Source organism: Nyctereutes procyonoides, unplaced genomic scaffold (assembly GCF_905146905.1).
Source record: "Nyctereutes procyonoides isolate TBG_1078 unplaced genomic scaffold, NYPRO_anot_genome, whole genome shotgun sequence".
Lineage (NCBI taxonomy): Eukaryota > Metazoa > Chordata > Mammalia > Carnivora > Canidae > Nyctereutes > Nyctereutes procyonoides.
In genome coordinates this window covers 43,125,762-43,149,036 of record NW_026575142.1, presented here as the reverse complement: position 1 = coordinate 43,149,036, position 23,275 = coordinate 43,125,762, and the positions used below count along the sequence as shown (strand labels likewise).

Below are 23,275 nucleotides of genomic sequence, written 5' to 3'. Positions count from 1 at the left end.
ACAATGGGATGGGTCATCAGGTAGTAAGACCCAGGACCGCACCACGATGTGGGGGCTCGCAACCAGCACCCCCGCCCCGGCCCCGTGCTCACATTGCACACGCGCACCGCACTGCACCTTCCTCCCTGCTACTCCGGGTCCTGCCCGCTTGAGTCCCTCCTGTGTGTGAATGTGGCTGATCCCAGGAGGTGCCTGTCCATCCTGAGCACACGATGCATCCCTCACTCAGATTTGAGGCAAATGGTGCTTCTCACCGCAACAGGCTGGGGTGGAGTCTGAGTGCCAGAGAGTCTTCAGTGGGGGACCCCATCCTGAGGGTCTCGGTCCCCCGGGGAGAGTCCAGGGAGCGGGGACCCCGTCCTGAGGGTCTCGGTCCCCCCGGGGAGCGTGCAGGGAGCGGGGACCCCGTCCTGAGGGTCACGGTCCCCCCGGGGAGTGTGCAGGGAGCGGGGACCCCGTCCTGAGGGTCTCGGTCCCCCCGGGTGCGTGCAGGGAGCGGGGACCCCGTCCTGAGGGTCTCGGTCCCCCCGGGGAGCGTGCAGGGAGCGGGGACCCCGTCCTGAGGGTCACGGTCCCCCCGGGGAGTGTGCAGGGAGCGGGGACCCCGTCCTGAGGGTCACGGTCCCCCCGGGGAGTGTGCAGGGAGCGGGGACCCCGTCCTGAGGGTCACGGTCCCCCGGGGAGAGTCCAGGGAGCGGGGACCCCGTCCTGAGGGTCTCGGTCCCCCCGGGGAGAGTCCAGGGAGCGGGGACCCCGTCCTGAGGGTCTCGGTCCCCCCGGGGAGCGTGCAGGGAGCGGGGACCCCGTCCTGAGGGTCTCGGTCCCCCGGGTGCGTGCAGGGAGCGGGGACCCCGTCCTGAGGGTCTCGGTCCCCCCGGAGAGCGTGCAGGGAGCGGGGACCCCGTCCTGAGGGTCTCGGTCCCCCGGGTGCGTGCAGGGAGCGGGGACCCCGTCCTGAGGGTCTCGGTCCCCCCGGAGAGCGTGCAGGGAGCGGGGACCCCGTCCTGAGGGTCTCGGTCCCCCGGGTGCGTGCAGGGAGCGGGCCCCCAGCCCAGGGCGCCTCCAGCAGCTACTCCGAGAGCTCAGGCCCCGCCCCTGCGGCGCGTGACCGGAAGCGGAAGTGCCCGCTTGCTCACTTCCGGCGGGCGGCGGCGGGCGGCGGCTGTGGTGAGTGGTCGCGGGTGGCCGCGGCGGCGGGCGGCTCCGGCGGTGGGCGCCGGAGTCTGGGGCCTGGGAAGCGGGCAGCGCGGCGGCAGCTCCCAAGCACGTCCGCGCTGCGCTGTCGTCCCCGGAGCTCGCGGCCCGGAAGGCCTCGCGGAGGCGGAGGCGGCGGCGTCGCGGTGCCCCGGGCCCTGCCCCCTCGGAGCCCCGCCCCCGGCTGGGCGAGGTCGCCGCGGACCCACCCCGGAGCGCCGCCGGTGGAGCGCCGCGGGGGTGAGGAGGACGCGGGGTGGCGGAGGCGCCGGGGAGGCTAGGTCCCCGGGTCGGGGGCCGGTGGGGGGTCGTTGGGCGGGCGCCGCCGGGGCGTGAGGGCGGGGTGCGGGGGAGCGGCCGTCCAGTCGCTGCTGGCGAGGTGCAGAGCAGGTGCAGAGGTACCTGCGGTGGCCTCGCCGGCCTCCTGGGTGTCGGTCGGCCGTCGCCCCTGCCCTCCGCGCGTTCCCGCCCCGCTGGCTTTCGTGTGGAAGCGGCGGGAGGGCCACCTGCGTGCGGAAGGCGCTGGGAACCTGCCGCGCCTTCAGGGTTCTGCTGAGAGCACCGGGGCTGGGGTAGGACCAGGGAGAAGAGGGGTGTTTCTCATCATTTTAAGAAGTTGTGTACAGAAAACACGGATGCCGAGGGCCTGTAAGGTGTGGGGTCAGGGGGCCGCGCGTTTACCAGACCCTGTCCTTGGCCAGGAGGTCACCGGATACCCCTTGGGCATGGGCCCCGGCCCCGGCCCCCGCAGCCGCTGGGGTGGATGGTAGGTTGGCTTTGGGGTCAAGCCTGTGCGCTCTGCACCTGTGCTCTGCCCTCTCGTCTTGTTTGTCATGCCTCCTAAATGTACCAGTGGAGTTTCAGATACTACAAACAGTAGTGATTTTTATAAACATTACTAAACATTTTTAAAGACTTACTTATTTGAGAGTGTGTGCCTACCAGCGAACACGCATGCAGGCGGGGGAGGGCAGAGGGACGGGGAGAGAGAATCCGAAGGCGACTCCCTGGGGAGCATAGAGCCCTGACCTGGGGCTCCATTTCAGGGCGGTGAGATGGTGACCTGAGGCAGAATCAGGAGTCAGGTGCTTCATGGACTGAGCCACCCAGTGCCCCAGTAGTGGTTTTTGAGGGGAACCCTAGGGCAGGTGCTGGGACTTGAGCTGGGGGTGGGTGAGACTTTGAGGCATCTGCTGGTCCTGTGCCTCTGTTCCTCACTGCGGCCTCCTGGCTCTGCTGCCTCACCGGTGTGGCCAACAGCTGCTGTGAAGGCTCCAGAAATTGGCTGTGTCCACGGGAGAGAAGTACCTTGGAGATGGACCTCTGGTAGGATGAGGGGTCTGCAGGCCACATCGACACATCCTCTGTTTGTTCATAGCTTTAACTGTACGTGCCTCTGCTCAAAGGTACAGCTGTCTCCAGATCACGCCCTGAAGGTGTATTAAGGAGTTCAGCTTTGCTGGAGAGGTGCTGTCAGAAGTTCTTGTAGCGTCTGTGAACAGCTGACCATTACAGGAAATGAGTTCTGTCCCGTCCTAACTTGTCTTCTCCTCCTGCTCCCTTCTCTCCCTGTGCACGCAGGACTCCTCTAGTATGACTGGTGCAGACACCCCACCTGCTCTCTAACCATGAAGGAGACAGACCGGGAGGCTGTAGCAACAGCTGTCCAGAGGGTTGCTGGGATGCTTCAGCGCCCAGACCAGCTGGACAAAGTAGAGCAGTACCGCAGAAGAGAGGCCCGGAAGAAGGCATCCGTGGAGGCCAGACTGAAGGTACACGACCAGAGAGGCCACAGTCGGGATAGATCCTTTACTCCCAGTCAGGATAGATCCATGGATATGGAGTTTCGGGTTCCTGCACAACATCACGATTGTCATTTTGGTAAATTAGATTTTGTGATGATCTGGAAACAGAATAGGACCATCAGCTTTACTTAAGACATTCCTTCCAACACTACGTTACCAGGCAGTAGATTTATAGAGAAGATAGCAGGAATACTGGAAATACCGAAGGAACAAAGTTTTAAGCACCTAGAAGTGTCCGTTTAACTTTTAAACAATACTGGAAGCATAGCACCTAGCTTATTTGTTAAAAGGCATTTTGTTTAGAACTTTCCAGCACACAGTGGCTGGCTGTGCCTGGTACTCTGTTGGCCCTGGGGAAGAAGGAGGGAGGAGAGCAAGGCATATAAATTAAGAATGTGAGAGAGAGGCAAGAAAGAAAATTATTCTTTTTCAAGGTATTTTATCATTGCTTTCGCTTTCAACTTAATTTGTATGAAGAGGTGAGGTTTTGTTAAAACACATACATTCAGTGTAGTTATAAAAACATTAGGATCATGGTCTGGGGTGATTGATGGGCAGCAGAGCGGTCCTGGGGGTAAAGAGAATGCCTTTGAGGAAAGTTCATTTTCACACTGTTATGACAGTGAACTCACCTCTCCCCTTGAAAACTCACCAGCAGCAGGCTTGATGAGACAGGATGAGGATCATTCATTTGTACCAAAAATGAAGCCTCCAAAGACTGGACTTACTTAAAACAGTAGTTTTACTTTAATTTGTGAAATACTTTGGATCTACTACATTTTTAGTCAGTATTTTAATCTGTTCCAGAAACTTGTGGGATTAACTGAGGATCATCATTGTGGCCTTAGAAACCTTGTGTAGTCCATTACCATCGTCATTAATTATTTCCATGGGCAACTTCCTGCTCCTGGGTCAAATGTGTTCCTGGCCTTTCCCTCCACTGACTTACACTCCTCCGTGTCCCCTCCCTCTGGCTGTACCCCTTGCTGATGGCATTTCGGCATGCCCATGGAGTGAGTTCAAATCTCAGATGTACCAGTTCTGCACGGTGGGGCCAACCCTCCTTGAGCTGAGTCTGGTCCTGGCTGAGCGGCAGGAGGCCTTCTAGCTCAAAGCTGATGAGCAAGTCCTGACTGTCTTGGATGAGGCCTGAGGGATGCCTGGGGAACCATGTGTGTGGTCATCCTGGGGCAGCCAGAGGACCTGAGGCATGCCCATGGTGGTGTCTAGCATCTTCAGGCTGAGGGCCTGGGTAAGGAGTTGGGAGGTCTTCTCAGCAAAACTTTAAAAGGCATTATTCTGTTCTAAGGCAGCAATGAAAAAAAGGAAAAGCTATTTTGTGAATTAGTTAAGTCCTTGTTGAATTTTATTCTCTTTTCTCCAAGTAATGACTGTTCCCACCTACTGTATTTGTCTCCTGTGCACTTGAGCGTCCTGGGGAAGACTTGTTCCTGGCCATCTCAGCTCTGCTCACAATGCCCTCACCTCTGGGTGTCTCTCCTAGGCTGCGATCCAGTCCCAGTTGGATGGTGTGCGCACAGGCCTGAGCCAGCTCCACAACGCGTTGAACGACGTCAAAGACATCCAGCGGTCCCTGGCTGACGTAAGCAAAGACTGGAGGCAGAGCATCAACACCATTGAGAGCCTCAAGGATGTGAAGGATGCTGTCGTGCGGCACAGCCAGCTTGCTGCGGCCGTGGAAAACCTCAAGAACATCTTCTCAGGTGGCCACTGGGAACAGCAGGGGATGGCGGGTGCCTTGGCCCTTGGGCACAGTGCTGTCTATTCTCTTTCCTGTGATTTGTTTGTCCTCCCTCTTAGGGTGGTGCACAGGTGGATCTAGCTTCTGTCTGGTGTACTTTGTAGACCTGCCTTGGGGTAGATAGTGGGTTTGATTCCCACCTGTATTGTTAACTTCTTGTTTGCACTAAGAGTGGAAGGGACCTGTTGAGCAAGCACAGACCAGTAGAATGCGTGTAGTTCACAGGGATAGGTGAACAAAATAAGTGCTGTTAGCTTCATTCCTGAGTCTGCAGTGTTGCTGTCCGATCAGTAGACCAGGTGGGCCTCTGACAGGTGAAGAGAGACGCATCTCTCTGTTCTGGGTGAACAGGACAGAGAGGGGCCAGCTCCCACCTGGAGAGGTAATGCAGGCGAGTGGCCATTCGCAGGTGGAGAAGAGTGTGCACAGGCCAGGGGGTGGGGAGGGTAGAGAAAGAACACACTCTGCAGCCTTGGTCAGCATTTGATGGGACCTGATGGAGGCCTTGGGGCTGGTGTGGGGACAGGGAGTGTGGGGGTAGCCCTTTGAGAGCTGTGTCCTAGTACCTCACCAGTAAGTATGCTCTGCAGCCTCTCCAGGAACAGCCTCAGTTGTCATGGGGGTGGGGCTCCATGTCTGCTCAGCACAGTCCAGAGCCTCTCCTACCCCTCATCCCCCACCTTTGACATCCCAGTAAGAAGCCTTAGGATAGTCAGACCCTTTCCCTTCCTTTATCCTATGTCTGGTCTCAGTGAATTCCTTCTGTCCTTCCCCTAAATTCTGCTTAACGCCTGAGTGTAATGTGGTACACAGTTCTTTGCACCACTATAAAGGCACAGCATGGGTGGTCCTGCTCCAGTCACATTGTACCTTGGTGATTTGTGTCCTCTTCCACCCCTGCTCCTCAGACTCCTCTCACGCCCATGTCTGATGGCAGCATTGTTGACTGCGTGGCTCCCTTGCTGTCTGCATGCTTATTTTCCCAGAGTCCGGTACTTCGAGCCACGTTCCAAGTTGCTTCTCACACGTCCCCATGAATAGCACAGCATTGACAACTCCATAGTGGCTGCTAAGGAAATAGCTCAACTTGGTGACAGTTGGCTGCCTGGAATTGGAATGTAGTCCCCAGGCCCAAATGTTCTTCATGACACTGGGCCAGCACCTTGCTAGTTAATTTCCCTTCTTACGATTTCCTGTGGACTGGTAATATTTCCTTCCAGTCTTGTAAAGTTAATGCTAAATAACCAAAGAGTTACTTTACTGGAAGAAGTTCATCTACAGGACTTGAAAATAATTTTCTTCCCTTGAGGAATGAAAGGCTCTGTTATATCTGTGTTTCTGTTAGGAGTAGACTTTACTGGGAAGATACTGTGCTGGTTTGACCTCCTTCGCATTGCCTGTAATTCGGGAGTACTGTGCATACAGCCTTTTTTCCTCCACTTTGTTTTAATAGGAGAGGCCCTTAATATAAAATTTACCATCTTGAGGGACGCCTGGGTGGCTCAGTGGTTGAGCATCTGCCTTCAGCTCAGGTCATGATCCTGGAGTCCCAGGATCGAATCCCACATCAGACTCCCTGCATGGAGCCTGCTTCTCTCTCTGTGTCTTTGCCTCTCTCTCATAAATAAATAAAATATTAAAAAAAACTTTGTTTAAAAAAAAATTTTACCATCTTGATAGTTTTTGAGTGTACAGTTGTGTGGTGTTACATACTTTATTATGGTGCAGCTGTCACCCAGTCTGCCCCCAGAATTCTTTTCATCTTGTAAAACTGAAACTGTACACTGCTGTATGTCACTGACATGCTAGTAAAACAAAAGAAAAACACCAAACTTGGCACCCACTAGACGATAGCTCCCCATTTCCCCTCCCCTTACTAGTTGGGAGTATATTTAGATTTTCTGTTTCTTCATGAGTTAGTCTCTAGGTATTTGCCATTTCATCTGGGTCATCTTAACTGGTTGGTGTACAATTGTTCATAGTACTCTCATGATCCTGTTTCTGTACAGTCAATGGTAATATCCCTACTTCCATATCCAATTACAGTATTTGAGTCTTTTTTTTTTTCAAGTTCATAGCTAAAGCTAAATGTGTCAATTGTCGATCTTTTCAAAAAAACACCTTTTGGTTTTATCAATTTTCTCTGTTGTTTTCCTATTCTCTGTTTTGTTTCTCTCTCTTTTCCTCTTTATTATCTCCTTCCTGCTGGTAGCTTTTGGTTTAGCTTATTATTTTTCTGGTTCCGTAAGTTATAAAGTTAGGTTGTTGATTTAATATTTTTCTTTTTGTTTAACATAAATATGCATTGACAGCTATACATTTGTCCTCAACATTGCTGTTACTGATCCCGTAAGTTCTGGTGTGCTGGGTTCTTATTTTCATTTGTCTTAAGTATTTTCTAATTTCTCTTGCAATTTCTTCTTTGACCCAGTGATTGTGTTGTTTAATTTCCACTATTTTGTGAATTTTTCATTTGTTACAGATTTCTAACTTCATCTCATTGTGGTTGAAGAAGATACTTTGGAGAATATGTTTCAGAATCTGTCGAGATTTAATTTGTGATCTAACATAAGGTCTGTCCTGGAAAATGTTCTCTTGGGAAGAGCATGTGTGTGGCTACTGGGTGGAGTGCTCTTAATGTGTCTGTTAGGTGTAGGTTGATTGTGTTGCTCAGGTCCTTACGTCCTTACTTACCTCCTGACTGGTTGTCCTGTCCACTACTGTAAGTGACATCATCAGGTCTCCTAAATATTATTAGAGAGCTGTCCGTATTCCAGTTTTGTGAATTTCTGCTTCGTATATTTTGATGGTCTCTCTTTAGGTGTGAAATTGTTTATAATTGTATCTTCTTGCTGCAAAGAGCCCTTGATGAACATATCATGCCTTCTTCTTCTCTTGTAAACATGTTGATTTCAAGTCTACTTTGGTATTAGAGCCTCCTGCTCTATTTTGGTCACTGTTTGCCTGGAACATCTTCTCCCACCCTTTCATTCAATCTGTTTGGATCACCAGTGAATCTCTTGTGGATAGCATATGGTCAGATCTTGTGTTTTTATTCATTCTGCCAGTCTCTGTCTTTTGATTAAAGAGTCTAATTCATTTACATTAGAGCAATTACTGAAAATAAGTGGCTTACTTTTGTCACTTTGCTATTTGATTTCTATGTGCCTTATAGCTTTCTCACCTTTTTTTTTTTTTCCTAAAACATTTTATTTATTAGAGAGAGAGAACACTAGAGAGAAAGCAAGCACAAGTTGGAGGGCAGAGGGAGAGGGAGAAGCAGGTTTCCCCCTGAGTGGGGAGCCCAATGTGGGGCTCTGTCCCAGGGCCCTGGGATCATGACCTGAGCCGAAAGCAGACACTCAACTGACTGAGCCACCTGGGCGCCCTATTGCCTTTTTTTTTTTTTTTTAATTTTTATTTATTTATTCATAAGAGACACACACAGAGAGGCAGAGACCAGGCAGAGGGAGAAGCAGGCTCCATGCAGGGATCCCGACGTGGGACTCAGTCCCGGGACTCCAAGATCACGCCCTGGGCCAAAGGCAGATGCTCAACCGCTGAGCCACCCAGTGTCCCTTGCATGTCATTTCTGCATCCTCTTTTTTTTGTGTTTAGTTGAAAAAAAAATTTTTTTTTATGGTGAAATGTTTTAATTCCTTTCCCATTTCCTTTTTTACGTATTCTAAAGCTATTTTCTTTGTGGTCACCATGAGGATTACATTTAACATCTAAAGTTAAAATACTCTGAATTTATACCAGCTTAACTTCAGTAACAAGCAAAAACTTTGTTTCTACATGATACTGTCCTCCGCCCCTTTCAGTTATTGACATCACAGAATTACATCTTTATACATTGTCCAGAAACTTAGATTGATTCTTTTATATGCATTAGTCTCTCAAATTATGTAGAAAACGCAATGTGGAATTATAAACCAGTTACAGTAATAATTAGCTTTGGACAAATAATTTTTTTTTTCCTAAATGTATTAATCTTTTAAATTATGTGGAACAGTAGGATGGCTAGGCGGCTCATCGGCTCAGTGTTGGAGCATCTGCCTTTGGCTCAGGTTGTGATCCCAGGGTCCTGGGATCAAGTTCCACATCAGGCTCCCCGCAGGGAGCCTGCTTCTCTCTCTGCCTGTGTCTATGTCTCTCTTTCTGTGTCTCTAATGAATAAGTAAATCTTTTTAAAAACAAATAAGGTAGAACAAAAAGTAAAATTACAAACCAAAGTTATCAAAAAAAAAAAAAAACCAAAGTTATCCTAACACTAGCTTTTTACAGCTGCCCGAGTATCTGCCTTTACTAGGATCTTTATTCCTCCATCCCACTGTGAGTTACTGTCCAGTGCCCTTTCATCTCACCTAGAATTCATTGCAGTAGCTTTCCAGAGTTAGGAGCAATAGAGAGAGAGAGAGAGAGAGGCAGAGACACAGGCAGAGGGAGAAGCAGGCTCCATGCACCGGGAGCCCGACGTGGGATTCGATCCCGGGTCTCCAGGATCGCGCCCTGGGCCAAAGGCAAGCGCTAAACCGCTGCGCCACCCAGGGATCCCCCCCCCTTTTTTTTTTTTTTTTTTAAGATTTTATTTATTTGAGAGAGCACATGAGCAGGGGCAGAGGCAGACAGAGAGGCAGGCTCACCACTGAGCATGGAGCCCGACAAGGGCCTTGGTCTCAGGACCCTGAGATCATGACTTGAGCGGAAGGAAGACGCTTTGCCAACAGAGCCACCAGGTGCCCCCTCCCTCACTTTTGAAGGATGGTTTTGCCAGATGTCCAGCCCTGGGGTGACAGTTGTTTTCTTTTGGTATTTGATGCTCCCAGCCCCCTGCGCTCAGCCTCCAAAGCTTCAGATGAAAAATCTGCCTGTGGCTTCACTAAGGCTGTCTTGTAAGTGATCTGTTGCTTCCCTGCACTGCTTTCCTGGTTCTCTCCTTGTCTTTGATTTTCAGCAATTTGTTTTAATGTGTCTTGTTCTGGGTCTCTGAGTAATTCCTCCTTGGAGTTTATTTAGCTTTTAGATGTTTATATTCCTGTCTTTGATCAAGTTAAGCACGTTTGATCATTATTCAGCTTCTCTGTCTCCTTCCCTCTTTCCTTTTCTGGAGTGCCCACAGTACCCGTGCTGTCACTTGATGCCTCCCCAGGCCTTAGGCTGTGTCCATTCCGCTTTGGTCTTTGTTCTTTCTGGCCCTCACACTTGGTAATTTCTGTTGTCCCACCTTTGCTGGTTTTTTCTTCTGTTAGATCTGCCCTTGAATCCCTGAAGTAGATTTTTTGTTTCAGTTACTATAGTTTTTATCTCCAGAATTGTTTTTTGTTACTTTGTAGGTTTCCTGTCTCTTCATTGAGGTTTGCATTTTGTTCCTGATCATTTTCTAGACTTTCCCCACATCTTTTAGTCCCTGGTGCACATTTACAACTTGTTTTAAAAGATGGACCACCTAGTGTTTTAGGGATTATTTTTTCCCCTTGAATCTCTATACTTTCCTCTTTTTATGTCTTTCGATTTTATTGTTGAACATTGGACATTTGAATCAAATAACATAATAACTCTGAAAACCAGATTCTCCTCTTTCTCAGGGTGTCTGATTTCTGTTTACTGTTTTTGTTTTGGTTATTGTAAACTATCTCTGTGCTGAGAATCAGACTGAGATGTAAACTAAAGATCTTCTCAAGTCTTTTTTGAACCTGGACCTTTCCCTGAGCCTGTGCAGGCACTTTTTAAATTCTCCTGTATATAAAGTTGCTCTTGAATATTCTAGTCTTTAATGTCTGAAGGGGAAAAGGCACTGGTTCCTTTTTTTTTTTTTTTTTTTTTAAGGCACTGGTTCCTTAAGTCACTGGCTCTAGGGCAAGGAGTTTACAGCATGGATAGCCTGAGTGCAGTAACGATGGGTTCCACCACTATGCATCTCCCTGATTGGAGGCAGCAACCAGATCCCCAGTATTTGGAAGACGTGCTCCTTTTTGCTCTCTCTGGTTCCCTCAAGATGTGTGCACGCTGCTTCAGGAATGCATGGTGGGCTGGGGCTGGGAAGCTCCTGTGCCAAGAGCTGAAAGTGACCAAAAGCCAGTGCGGCTTACGGCCAAGCCGCCTCCTGGAAGTGGCCTGCCTTCTGCAGACTGCACAGTTACAGAATAGTTACTCAGATTTTGCCAGTGAAAATGCTGTCTGGCTGGGTAACAGGTTCCCTCCTCTGCCATCTTGCCACCGTCCAGCACAGCCTTGTGTGGTTTTTCACAGTGCCCTCTTGTGCCTTTTCCCTAGTGCCCGAGATTGTGAGAGAGACCCAGGACCTCATAGAACAAGGGGCACTCCTGCAAGCGCATCGGAAGCTGATGGACCTGGAGTGCTCCCGGGATGGGCTGATGTATGAGCAGTACCGCATGGACAGTGGAAATACTCGCGACATGACCCTTATCCACAGCTACTTTGGGAGCACGCAGGGGCTCTCAGACGAGCTAGCCAAGCAGCTTTGGATGGTGCTGCAGAGGTCGCTGGTCACTGTTCGCCGTGACCCCACCTTGCTTGTTTCAGTTGTTAGAATTATCGAAAGGGAAGAAAAAATTGACAGGCGCATACTTGATCGAAAAAAGCAAACTAGTTTTGTTCCTCCCGGGAGGCCCAAGAATTGGAAGGAGAAGATGTTTATCATCTTGGACAGAACTGTGACTACGAGAATTGAGGGTACCCAGGCAGATACCAGGGAGTCCGACAAGATGTGGCTTGTCCGCCACCTGGAAATCATAAGAAAGTACGTCCTAGATGACCTCATCATTGCCAAAAACCTGATGGTTCAGTGTTTCCCTCCCCATTATGAGATCTTCAAAAACCTCCTGAGCATGTACCACCAGGCCCTGAGCACGCGGATGCAGGAACTTGCGTCTGAAGACCTGGAAGCCAATGAGATCGTGAGCCTATTGACGTGGGTTTTAAACACGTACACGAGGTGTGTCTGGGTGTGCTTCTGTACCTCTGTTAGTAGAACGGACTCCTCTAGCGTGTGCTCAGTACCCTGTTTGTTTTTTGCTGCTGGAAGTCTTCTGATCCATCTGTGGGCTTACTCTTGAGGTCAGGTCCCAGCCTCTGGTGTTCTTGTGGTGCCCCTGCCCTTGATGTCCCATCTCTGTCGAGCAGCTCAGCCTTGGGCCTTCCTATGACCCCAGGTGCCCGCTATGCACTAACTCACATCCTCCTCCTGGTGGCACCGAGTATATGGTTTCACCCCATTGGATGGGTGAGGAGTCAGAGGCTCCCTCCTAGCTTCCAGTGCCCCTGTTTGCTTTCTTCTCACCAGTACCGTAGGACAGTCTGTTCTTTTTGCATTTCAGCCTTGAGATTTTTGTCACTTCACAAAAGGGACATGAGCGATTTTGTGCTTTTATTGGTGTGAGGTTGGGTTTGAGAATTGAGGCGATGGTGGGGTATTCTGACATTTTTTAAGGTTGGCTAGCTGCGGAGACGGTGCATTTTGATTTGCATGGTTTTGAGAATAGAGAACAGTGTACATTGCTGTATTGGAATTATTTTTAGTCTGTCTTATTGCTTGTGTGCAGAAATTCATTAAACCTACTTTGGCAATAAGATTTGGGGTGTTTAGTTTGTATTTTGGTAACTGGTTATAGTAGAGAATGTGTATGTCTCAACATAAGAAAATAGGAGAAATTATCTCTCACTCATGATGGTGGTTACTGGCATGTTTGCAGCTTCACTGTGCCAGGCCTGGGTGCTGGCTCCCCGGCCCTGCTCTCACCCAGCCCATGAGTCGGAGTGATCACCACTTCCCATCCTTTCCCTTCTCTGTGTAGGCCTCCGTGTCACGTTACCTGATGAGGAAGGTTAGATCATCTCTGTTCTGTGCTTGAGGAAACTGGGGTGCGGGGGGTCGCACCCGTTGTTTACCTGACCAGCGGGTGGGGAGCAGGAGTAGAGTTAGCCCTGGGCCCTCGTCCCTGCTCTGGCCACCACACTGGGTGTGCATTTGTTGGTGTGCACAGTTTTGTGTCTGAGTTTTGTGTGTTTTTCTGTGTGTGGATTGCTGCATACTGGCCATCACTTTCTAGCATTTGGACTTTCTTGTGGGAAAAACTGAACTACTTTCATACTAGAAGCATTTCACACTGAATTAAGGTTCTTGGGTGAAAATGTAGGTTGAGTGAGTAGTGTTTTGATACTTGCAAAATCTTATGGAATGCCTTCACTCTCCAGAATACCTTGTATTTCTTACAGATAGTGGACCAGTTGTTAGGACTCCATGTTTGGTTGTGAATTTGTGTTTAGGGAATATAGCAAAAGGCATGTGAATTTTCTGAACCCAACCACACACAGATATTAATTGCTTTTCATGGATACTTTCTTTTGAAATTCCGTCCACATCCCTGTCTTCTTAAGCACAGTTGCCTGAACGCGTTAATGCTTTCTGCTGACTTGTGCTCTGTTAAGCACAGGGATCAGCAGCATTCTCTTCAGCGCACACATTTCTGAATCAGGGTGCTTGTGTGCCATTCCCTTGTTTGACAGAGCCTGTGTACTTGTCACCTAGGGTTTGCCAGGCCCTGGCCTTCCCCAGGGTCAGACCAAGCTGACCTCCCCACCACGGGCTTTCCTGTGTGATGTGCATGCAGTGGGGCTGAGAGCAAGGGACAGAGGTGCCTTGTGTGGCCACATCTTGCCCAGTGCTCTCCCCAGGGGGCCACTTCCCCTTCCTGACACAGTGTTGAGGGTGGTTGGGCATTTGTGTGTCAAAAGAAATAGCAATGCTTAGCTAAGCATTTTGTCTGCCCAGTAATAATTCTTTGTCATCCCTGGTTTTGCCGCAGTGGAGAGATGATGGGGAACATGGAGCTGGCCCCGGAAGTGGATGTCAGCACCCTGGAGCCTTTGCTTTCTGCAGATGTGGTCTCTGAGCTGCTTGACACATACATGTCAACTCTCACGGTGAGTAGAGCAGTGTGTGCCCAGCCACGCTGTGTAGGCTCTCTAGGTCACACCAAAACCGAGGCCCCGTAGGTCACAGAATGCGGGGGAGAAACCTGCTTTGATGTCGGCTTCCGAAGGATATGTGGGCTCTGGTTCTGGGAAATTGGGTCTTGAAATGTGTGTTGGCCAGTTAGTGGAGAGGGTGGCTCATTCTCTGGCCCTGGATCTGGAGAATGGGATGTGTGTTCCATAGGTACAGAAACCACATCTGACTACAATGGTGAGCCTGTCCATGGGCAGTGGTGCCTGCCAGCCTCTTAGAGCTGAGCCCAGGATTGAGAGGGTGGCACAGGGGGCCTAAGGCCCCCGCCTCTCCTGTGACCTCCAGATGGTCTACGAGTGACATGAGGAGGTCAGGGTCTGCTTCCTAGGACAGTGTGCCCGAGCAGCAGACAGCATTCTGAGATGCTGAGCCTCACACTGGGCAGCAGGTGAGGGCTGTGTGGTCTTCCATGGACAGGCCTGCTGAAGGCCTGTCAGCCTGGCCTCCTGCAGTGCTGCTCATCCGAAAGGTGATCAGTGGAGGCAGCTTGTGGGATGGCTTCCCTGGCATCCCCTGGTTTGGAAACAGGAACTCCCAGGGCCCTGAGTTTGGTTACCGCTGCTACATTGCAGAGAGATGCTGTGTGCATTGCCTCAGGGGGCCTGTTCTGTTCTTCCTTTTCCTGCAATGCTAAACTTCTTTAGTCAAACATCATTGCCTGGCTGCGGAAAGCACTAGAAACAGACAAGAAAGACTGGATAAAAGAGACAGAGCCCGAAGCGGACCAGGATGGGTACTACCAGACGACACTCCCCGCCATCGTCTTCCAGGTACCATCCTGTACTTCTGGGGTTCATTGCTGGATTGCTCCTGGGGTCTGTGAGTTTTACAAATGACCGTGAGTGCCTCCCTCCATTATAAAGACAGAGGGAGCCCCACCTGATGCCTGAGGCCCCTCTCTCTCTGAAGCAGGAGACATCAAGGGACACCAGTGCTAAGCAGTTTTACCCAGAGTTACTCTAGTTTTCCTAAAATGTTTGAATTTGAACTAGAACCTAATTCCATGTTATTTGCATGCGATGCTCAGATTTGAGTTTGGTTGTTTGATGTTTTCTGATGTTGTAAGTGGCTGAGATTTGTCCTCAAAAATGCCACCTGATTGAATATAAGCTGGGCGAGAGCCCTTTATATTTTCACAGTAATCATGCCTTCTTATGGTGTGTTTACTTCGTGATGCCTGGCACCCAGGGTGTCCTCCAGCTTCTTACTGTCCTTCCTTCGGGCCTGTTGGCTTTTCTTTCTGGAGGAAGGTTTCTGGCAGGAAGAGGGCTGAGCCATGTTCTAATCCGTGATGGGACCATGTCACTGGAATGTATTTGGGTGCCAGCTGGGCACAAGTGAGCACTGTGGGCATCTATCTGGGTGACCCCTTAGCAGCAGGTGGGGCCTGACCCTTTCCTTTATTTTGGAAACTGGTGTCATGACAGAACACGTACCACAGGCCTGGGGTGAACTGGGCCTTCCTTCTCCACCTCTCCACCTGTGGCTCCTGTCAGCTCCCAGTGCTTCGTAAGGAATCGGCGTCACAGATCACAGCCCAGCCCCTGGCACCCATATGACCCCAGCTGCACCCGACCTCCCTGGGCCCCGTGTCCCTGTCAGCTTTCCCTCTTTGTGGAGACCAGCCTGTTTGCAGGTAATTAGGAAGTGATTCACTTGGGTCTTTTCACCTGGTGAGAAGGTTTAACTTGTTAGTTTTTGAGTGGTTTCTTTTTTTTTTTTTTCTTTCTGAATTTGGAGTATAGCACTTGGCAGATAGGGGTTTTACATAACAGGGAACTTGCACCTTTGTGAGTTTATATTAGAATTCATAAGTTCTCCAATTTCTAGATGTTCGAACAGAATCTTCAAGTTGCTGCTCAGATAAGTGAAGATTTGAAAACAAAGGTACTCGTTCTGTGTCTTCAGCAAATGAACTCTTTCCTGAGTAGGTATGTATTTTTGACTGTGCTCATCTAGAAAGTACATGTTTTTAAAACTTTTTAAAAGCAAAATTTTGGTCTTAATATGCCTGATATTTAAAAAATGCTTTTAAGTCTGGATATGCTGCATGACCTTTGTTATTTTGAAATAAGCCATTTCTTACCATCCTCCTTTGGAATGGATTCGCTGTTCTCCTGAGAGCCCAGATGGGCCTGCTGGGCCTCCAGACAGAGGCTTCTTTTCTTTGCTCATCTGCACTGCCCAGGGCCTGGGAGGGACTCCTTCAGTCTAAGTGGGCCCTCCCAGGGGGCTAGGTGTGGCTCCAGGATGCCCCTCCCTTTGACTCCTCCCTGAAGATTTTCAGCACTGCAGTAGAAAGAATGGCTTAAAAAACCTTGACCCCTCATCTCCCTTAAAAAGCTGTTCCTTTTTTAAAGCACCCTCATCTGCACTCCCCACCGCCCCCACAAGTACTTTAAAGCAGATCCCATTTGGGCATGTCATTCCCTGTTCTAACTTGGACCTCAGGGTCCTCTGCACCAAGTTTACATGTGGGTTTCCCCAGTGGTTTTCAGACCCTTTTTCTAGTTATACATTGAGACTGGGCTGGCAGCAGATCCGCAGTGTGTGGGGTCCTCTGGGCTCCCAGGTCTTGGGTGCAGGAGTATGGTCTCGCCCCTCCTTCAGCTGATTATCTAGTAGTGCCCAGCACCCTCTTGTCTATCCCTAATGGCCATCCTGTATCCCTATAAGCCACATGTTGGCTAGATCTAAAGGCTTGTGGGATTCACTGTTTTGCAAGAACCCTCCATAGGCCATGTGCATGCTCCACATTGCAGTACATCACACAGTGCATGTCCCTCTCTCCTGCCCTAGAGACCCAGGGTCCCCATCACTGATGCACCTGGGGATCATGGCCTTAGTCATTTTGTTAGGAGAACGAGGAAATCTTTCTCATCAACCCCAAAACTTTGATTTCCTGAACCACACGGACAGAAAGGTAGAGTACGTAATTATTTCCCTTTAATTGCCAGTTTTGTTTGCTCCTTTTTTAAGGTCTTTTAAACATATGTACAGTGCATTGTAGTGTTCTATAATTCTCTGCTCACAAATACTTCAAAATATTTATATAATCGGAATACTGAATCATACTTCAAAGCCTGATAGAAAATTTATTTTCAGTAATCCATTTAGAATGATCAGCTTCCCTGATTTTTCATTTGTACAGATTATCCAAAAATGTATTTTATTTTTAAAGACGCACCTGGCCAGATCCTAGTAGTGCCAAATGTATTTATCAGGTGCAATGTCGTCCTGGTTTCTGGTACACCCCCAGGTGCCCCCTTACTGAGAGTTTTGCGGGGCGGGGGCGGGTGCTGTGTGTTCTCAGATACAAAGAGGAAGCGCAGTCGTACAAAGAAGAGCACCTGCGGAATCGGCAGCACCCACACTGCTACGTCCAGTACATGATTGCTATCATCAACAACTGCCAGACCTTTAAGTAAGTGACCGCGGTGACAGAGTGACCCAAGAGCAAGAGAGCGGGAGGTAAGGAGACTCAGCCGCTTCACCGAGCCTCAACTCTTTCCTTACAGAGAATCCATAGTCAGTTTAAAAAGGAAGTATTTGAAAAGTGACATGGAAGAAGGCGTGTCTCTGAGCCAACCAAGCATGGACGGGATTCTGGACGCCATTGCAAAGGCGGGCTGCAGCAGCCTGCTGGAGGAGGTCTTCCTGGACCTGGAGGTGGGGTCTGGCTCTTTGCTGCTTCATTTCTAGGCTGAAAACAGTGTTTCCATCCTTTGTACCCTCTGCGACGTACCCTGTGCCTGAGCAGAGCGGACACTGCAGTTCACGTCTCTCACTGTTAACGGGCCTTTGTTTCCCTGCAATGTGAGCCTTGTGTGACACAGGCCCACTTGAGGTCCTTCTGGGGTAGTTGGTCAGATTGCCAGGAAATATTAAAGGGACTGATCTGCTCAGTGGATTACAAAATGGAAACACACATGTAGAAGACAGTATAGTCATGAGCAAATTCTTGATACTGGAATGCGAACACACATTACATGGACCAGTTTCAGCTTCGAATAAAAATACAAAACCGAGTCATTAACAAAATGCATTTAGCATCCTATCAAAGGCATGATACACCAAGAAACAAGATTTATTTCAGAAATACAAAAAGGGGTTTAGCATTATGTAGATGCAGGGGCAGACACCGGAGGTCCTGCTGGGAAGGAAGTAGCTGAGTGGTGGGATCATTTTGTGAGGGCTGTAATTTTCTCACAGATGGTTTGGAAAACACATGAAATGAATTCATTTGAAATTATTTCAGAATAAAAAAAAAAAAACAATAACAAAAAAAGTAGATAAAGGACATGAGTAAGCCTTTTCACAGAAAAGGGACTACAAATGTCCTAAATGGGAAAACAGCACACTCGGTCTTCTGATCTTCAGAGACAAACACACCAAGTATGCTCTGTTGCTTCATGGGGTAGCAGGTGTTTTGCAGGTGTGGGAACAGAGATGCCATCGTGTGTTCTCTGTCGGACTGAGGCTGTCATTTTTGGAGGGCAGTGTGGAAAGTTTGCAGGGTTTTAGTTCGAGTACTTGTTGACCGAGCAGTTACACTTTCAGGACTCTCACCTGCAGAAATGCACAGATTAGTTGCAGTGTTGTTTATCATTGCAAAATGTGAACAGGTTTTGGTGTCCATCAGGACTGGGTAAATAAATTGCAGGATATCCATATAACATACTTAAATGATAAAGGCAGGTATGTACAGACAGATGTCCTCAGTGAATGCCAGCTCGTCACGGAAGTAGTGCTGATGACTGTCTCAACAGTTATGGCATGTGTTTGCCGGTTACACACCAGTGGAGGTTTCACATGTGTATCACTGCTACATGATGTCCCTGAGGCTCTGTGGCACCTTCCTCCTAGGTACATGTGACTCAGGGACGGTGTACAGGTGACATTTTCTGTGTTCTTTTCAGCAACATCTCAGTGAGCTGATGACAAGGAAGTGGCTGTTAGGATCCAATGCCGTGGACATTATTTGTGTTACTGTGGAAGATTATTTCAGTGATTTTGCCAAAATTAAGAAGCCGTATAGAAAGGTAAGAGTGTGGATACAGTCATGTGGTTGTGAGCTCACCTGCAGGCCAGAGCCCCCCTGGCACCTTGTGTGGAACTCAGTGTCCAGTTGGTTCTTCCATGAGTGGACATTCACAGGTGGTTTTATTAACCTCGGGAGGCATGAGACAGGAGTATGTGAAGGTAAGCCAGGTCCAGGTAATGCTGCTGCTGCTCACTTAACCTTACTGCCCCCTGACACCACACCAAACCCTCCTGGACACATGGCCACAGACCCAGGCCTCGCTTGTGCTAGAGACCTCCTCACCAGCCCCGAGGACACCTAGAAGGGAAGCTGGGGGCCATGCCTCTGGGCCAAGGACGAGCAGCGGTTCCCTCCCTTGGATCTGTGTCCAGGGCACTGGCAGGCTGCCAGCTTTTGTCCACTCCAGCAAAGCCCCAGGGCTCTTCTCTTTGTGGCCCTGGAGGACCTAGGAGCCCTGCTGCAGATGCCCAGAATCCCTGCGGGCCTCGGCTGTGACATCCCCCTGGGGCTTCCCCGAAGGGGCGTTTCCTCCCACAGGGCTTGGGCATCCCTCCTCATGGATCTTCCGGGCATTAGGCGGCACTTGCTGTTATTGCTCTAACAAGTGAGACATTTATTTATTTTTTAAGATTTTATTTGTCGGAGGGAGAAGCAGGCTCCCTGCGGGACTCAATCCCAGGACCCCAGGGTCATGTCCTGAGCTGAAGGCAAAAGCTCAATCACTGAGCCACCCAGATGCCCACAAGTGATAGATTTTAAAAAGTCAGACTTTGCGAATGTTTTTTCCTGGCTTACAGGAAGTGGTTTTGATGTACTGACCTCGTGCTCAGAATGTTCTGATTATTTCTAGGATTTGTCTCAGGATCCTTTCAGATCTCTGTAGGCGCTTGTATTGTGTCAGCAGGGACACTGTTTTCATCTCTGGTTCTCACACTTTCGTGTCTTCTTGTGCTGTGGTGACTTGGACCCAATACAGGCCTCATTTGAGTCCTTGTTTTAAAAGAAATTCTGTGACCCTGCCAGTGAAAGTGGTACCTGTAGGGTGAGCTGGTGATTGGAACCAGACTGACTGACCTCTCGGGCGCCCAAGGCTATTGGCTGTTCACGAGTCCGGGCGCTACCCTCTAGTGTGTTGCTGGTACAGTTTTTGGTGCCACCCTTTATTTCCGTAAACGTTTGGTTTGTTGATTTCATAGTTGGTGCTAAGGAGCCCGTGCGCGTGGCCCTCCCCGCGGGACTTGTCTGGTATGACAGTCACCACTTTTACTGCTTCTGGAAAGAAGCCTAGTGAATAACTTAACCACCCATGTGCTCCCTCAGGTTCTGCCGTCTGTGGATGGGGGCGGGGTGGGGGTCTCAGTGAGGCGTTTGGCCTGCCTGCCGACCCCGTTTTTGTCCGCAGAGGATGACTGCAGAGGCACAGCGACGCGTGGTGCTGGAGTACCTGCGGGCCGTCATGCAGAAGCGCATCTCCTTCCGCAACGCAGAGGAGCGCAAGGAGGGCGCCGAGAGGATGGTCCAGGAGGCCTCGCAGCTCCGCCTCCTGTTCCGGAAGCTGGCCTCGGTGAGTGTTGCCTTGGCTCTGTTTCCCCCTGGGGCTGTTGAATCCAGCCCATCAGGGCCAGTCATGTCAGGGACTGAATGACCAGTGTGTCCTCCCTGTGGCTGGGGGTAGCTTCAAGGGCATAGCTCCCAGCCTCATGGGGGCTGCCCTGGCCAGACTGGTCCTGCCTCCGTGGGCTGCCTGCCCCACCTTCAAAGCATCTCTGCTGAGGATATGCAGGGCAGCTCCCCTGTGGGCCAATCCTGAGCCTTTGGCGGCCACCTGGGTCACAACATTCAACAGAGACGTGGCCTGTATCCCCTCACGGTGCTCGGCAGCTGTGCGCACGCTGTCTTCCAGGGGTTTGGTGAGGATGCAGATGGACACTGTGACACCATTGTGGCCATCGCAGAAGTTATTAAGCTGACAGACCCATCTCTGCTCTACCTAGAAGTCTCCACTCTGGTCAGCAAATACCCAGACATCAGGTAAAGGCCCACGTGCCGTCCGTGTCAGCTAGAATTCATGGAATGGGGCGGTAAGCTCATTCCTAGGGCCACTGAGAAAGGTTGTAGGGCCTGACCGTCAGGTGTGAGCAGCACTGGGGTCACACCTGACCTGGGAGAGCAGGCTGTGTGGAACATGGCCAGGAGCAGAGAGCCTGCAGAGAGCAGTAAGAGACGCATCCGTGTCTCTCTGCTTCCTTAGCCCTGCTGCTGGACCTGGGGCCCCTGGGACCCCAGCGTTGGTCCACGCACCTCCCAGTGTCAGCACAGGTGGGGAGCAGGGGGCCCAGTGCAGGTGGGGCGTCACCGCACTCTGTGCACTGGCGGGGGACGGTGGCAGAGCACAGGGACTCCAGGAAGCTCATCTTGTGCTGTGGATTCAGAGAAGGAAGCCTTGAACCTCCTCAGAACAGCACCTGCCTCAGCCAGCGTCTTCCCGCCAACGCTCTGGGCTTGCTGTCACCAGGAGGGACTGGCAGTTTTGTGCTCTCCAGGGGCCTCTGGCCCTGGTTAGACTGTTGAAGATCTAGGAGAGCAGAGTTTAAACAACTCTGTGACTGTTTGTTGAAGAAAAGACCGCAGTGAGAGGAGGACAGAGGTTTCTCTCCTATCATGATGAGGGACCCACACCTGTGGTCCGTGGTGGTCCACCCTGCTCCAGGGCCTTAGAATTGGCCAGGCTGGGCCGGGCGAGCCTTGGGGGCAGTTTGAGTGGGGCATGGGGGGTGAGTGGCTTTTGGAGCACAGCCTGACATGTCCCCGGTGTCCCCGTGCCTGCAGGGATGAGCACATTGGTGCACTGTTGGCCATGCGAGGGGATACCAACCGGGACATGAAGCAGACCATCATTGAGACGCTGGAGCAGGGCCCGACGCAGGCAAACCCAAACTATGTGCCCATCTTCAAGGAGATCGTGGTTCCCAGCCTGAACGTGGCAAAGCTCCTCAAGTAAGCTGTCAGGCCCCAGCCTCGCCCAGTACTGTGCCTGTCACCCCACCCCTGGAATCCAGCAGCAGCCAGAGTAACGAGATGCCCACTTCTGCGTGCCTGCCTCCTGCTGCCATGCTCACGGCCTCGTGAAGAACAGGCAGTCTGACGGCCGTGCTTTTCTGGCTTTCTCATTTTCTTGCTGTCCTGTGTGAGGCAGCTGTGGTGTCCCCAGAGCCCCAGGTCTCCCCCATGTCTGCCCAGTGTCCACACCTCCAGAACTGCTGCTCAATAAAAGAGTCTGAATTCCTGAAGGGAATAGACGACTTCCCAGACTTGAAGGTTTTCTTAGTAGGGATGGTCTGGTAAAGCCTCCAGCGCCAGGAAGCTGCGTTCAGGTTCAGGGTGTGCCTCAGCCCGCACGGGGCCCTGTCCCGCTGCAGGCTCTGATGTGCTGAGCCCCTCAGGAGTCAGGCAGGCGTCTCCCCAGTGGGCCTTGCCACAGGTTCCATGCCACAGGTTCCAAAGGAGCACCACTGGCACCGGGTGGGTGTGGCTGGGCGGAGCCTTGAGGGGAGAGAGTGATGGCAGGAGCCTCAGGTCTGATGAAGTGAAATCGCCGGTGAAGGCAAACATTTACGTGACCGGGGATCCCTCAGGCTGCTCTGCATGGCCATCTCTCCATGCCAGCGGCTCTGGTGGTGGCCTCGTTTGCACATTAGTCTGGAATTGCACAGTAAACGGGCTGCAGCAGAATAAACAGTGGGCCATTTGCGGGTCCTGACCCGTCCCCACCAGCCGCAGTGGGATCTCAGGTGTGCTTGCGGGCTAACGGGAGGCAAGGAGAGTTGCCCCTGGTACTGCTGGGTCAGGAGGGGGGAGTGCAGCCCCTTCCCCACTATGCCACCAGCCCCGCAATGCAGTCCCCCTGCTGCTCTGCGTGCGGCTGCATGGCCTGCTCGGAGCACTCAGCGCAAGCCTCCGAGGGGCTCTGTTTCCTCTCCAGCCACGCTAAAGACACAGAGTCCATCACTGCACTTATTTTCTCTTCTTGAGAGTAAACAATTCACCGGTAGGACTTTTTCTTCTAAAAATCAAAACCTAAATGGAATTAAGTGACTAAACACCAGATGCAGTTCTTAGAAATGCTTCTGGCTCAGAAGAAAGGTAACTTCTATAAATACGGAGCTAATGTCCTATCTCTTTGTGTTAAGTGTATGTTTTACCGTCTAGTGGGGAGTAAGTGCCAAATGTTTTCAAATAAAGTCAACAGTTAACTATCGCTAATTATTGTCCCTTATAACAGTAAAAATACATTTATTATTTCACTATCTGAATTTTCACTCCACGTTACTTCAGGAAAAAATAACGAGGGACGGCAGATCCCCATGGCACATCTGGTCCTTGCGGTGTTCTTGCTCTGACTGTGGGATGGTTACCCCAGCTTCGGAGATGGTGGTGGC

At 50.6% G+C, this 23,275-nt stretch overlaps 1 protein-coding gene across 3 annotated transcripts; it reads left to right on the top strand.

The window, feature by feature from the left end:
* The first annotated feature begins 1,100 nt into the window (after positions 1-1,100).
* On the top strand, positions 1,101-22,131 carry EXOC3 (exocyst complex component 3). Of its 3 annotated transcripts, none has more exons than XM_055308211.1 (13): positions 1,101-1,167; positions 2,776-2,966; positions 4,504-4,723; positions 11,038-11,719; positions 13,590-13,707; positions 14,437-14,562; positions 15,623-15,723; positions 17,106-17,216; positions 17,311-17,461; positions 18,712-18,834; positions 20,239-20,400; positions 20,740-20,867; positions 21,666-22,131. In XM_055308211.1, the coding sequence occupies exons 2-13, from the start codon at positions 2,823-2,825 to the stop codon at positions 21,835-21,837; spliced, it is 2,238 nt and encodes a 745-aa protein (XP_055164186.1). In that variant the 5' UTR covers positions 1,101-1,167; positions 2,776-2,822; the 3' UTR covers positions 21,838-22,131. The 3 variants fall into 3 exon arrangements, with proteins under 3 accessions (XP_055164186.1, XP_055164187.1, XP_055164188.1); XM_055308212.1 differs by lacking the exon at positions 1,101-1,167 and adding an exon at positions 1,174-1,434; XM_055308213.1 differs by lacking the exon at positions 1,101-1,167 and adding an exon at positions 1,942-1,960.
* Positions 22,132-23,275: the final 1,144 nt, after the last annotated feature.

Excerpts from the sequence above, each read along its gene's own strand:
- EXOC3 (XM_055308211.1), top strand. The coding sequence starts at position 2,823 with ATGAAGGAGACAGACCGGGAGGCTGTAGCAACAGCTGTCCAGAGGGTT. Across the intron at positions 15,724-17,105 it reads ATGAACTCTTTCCTGAGTAG|ATACAAAGAGGAAGCGCAGT; the intron begins GTATGTATTTTT and ends GTGTGTTCTCAG. Across the intron at positions 20,401-20,739 it reads TGTTCCGGAAGCTGGCCTCG|GGGTTTGGTGAGGATGCAGA; the intron begins GTGAGTGTTGCC and ends GCTGTCTTCCAG.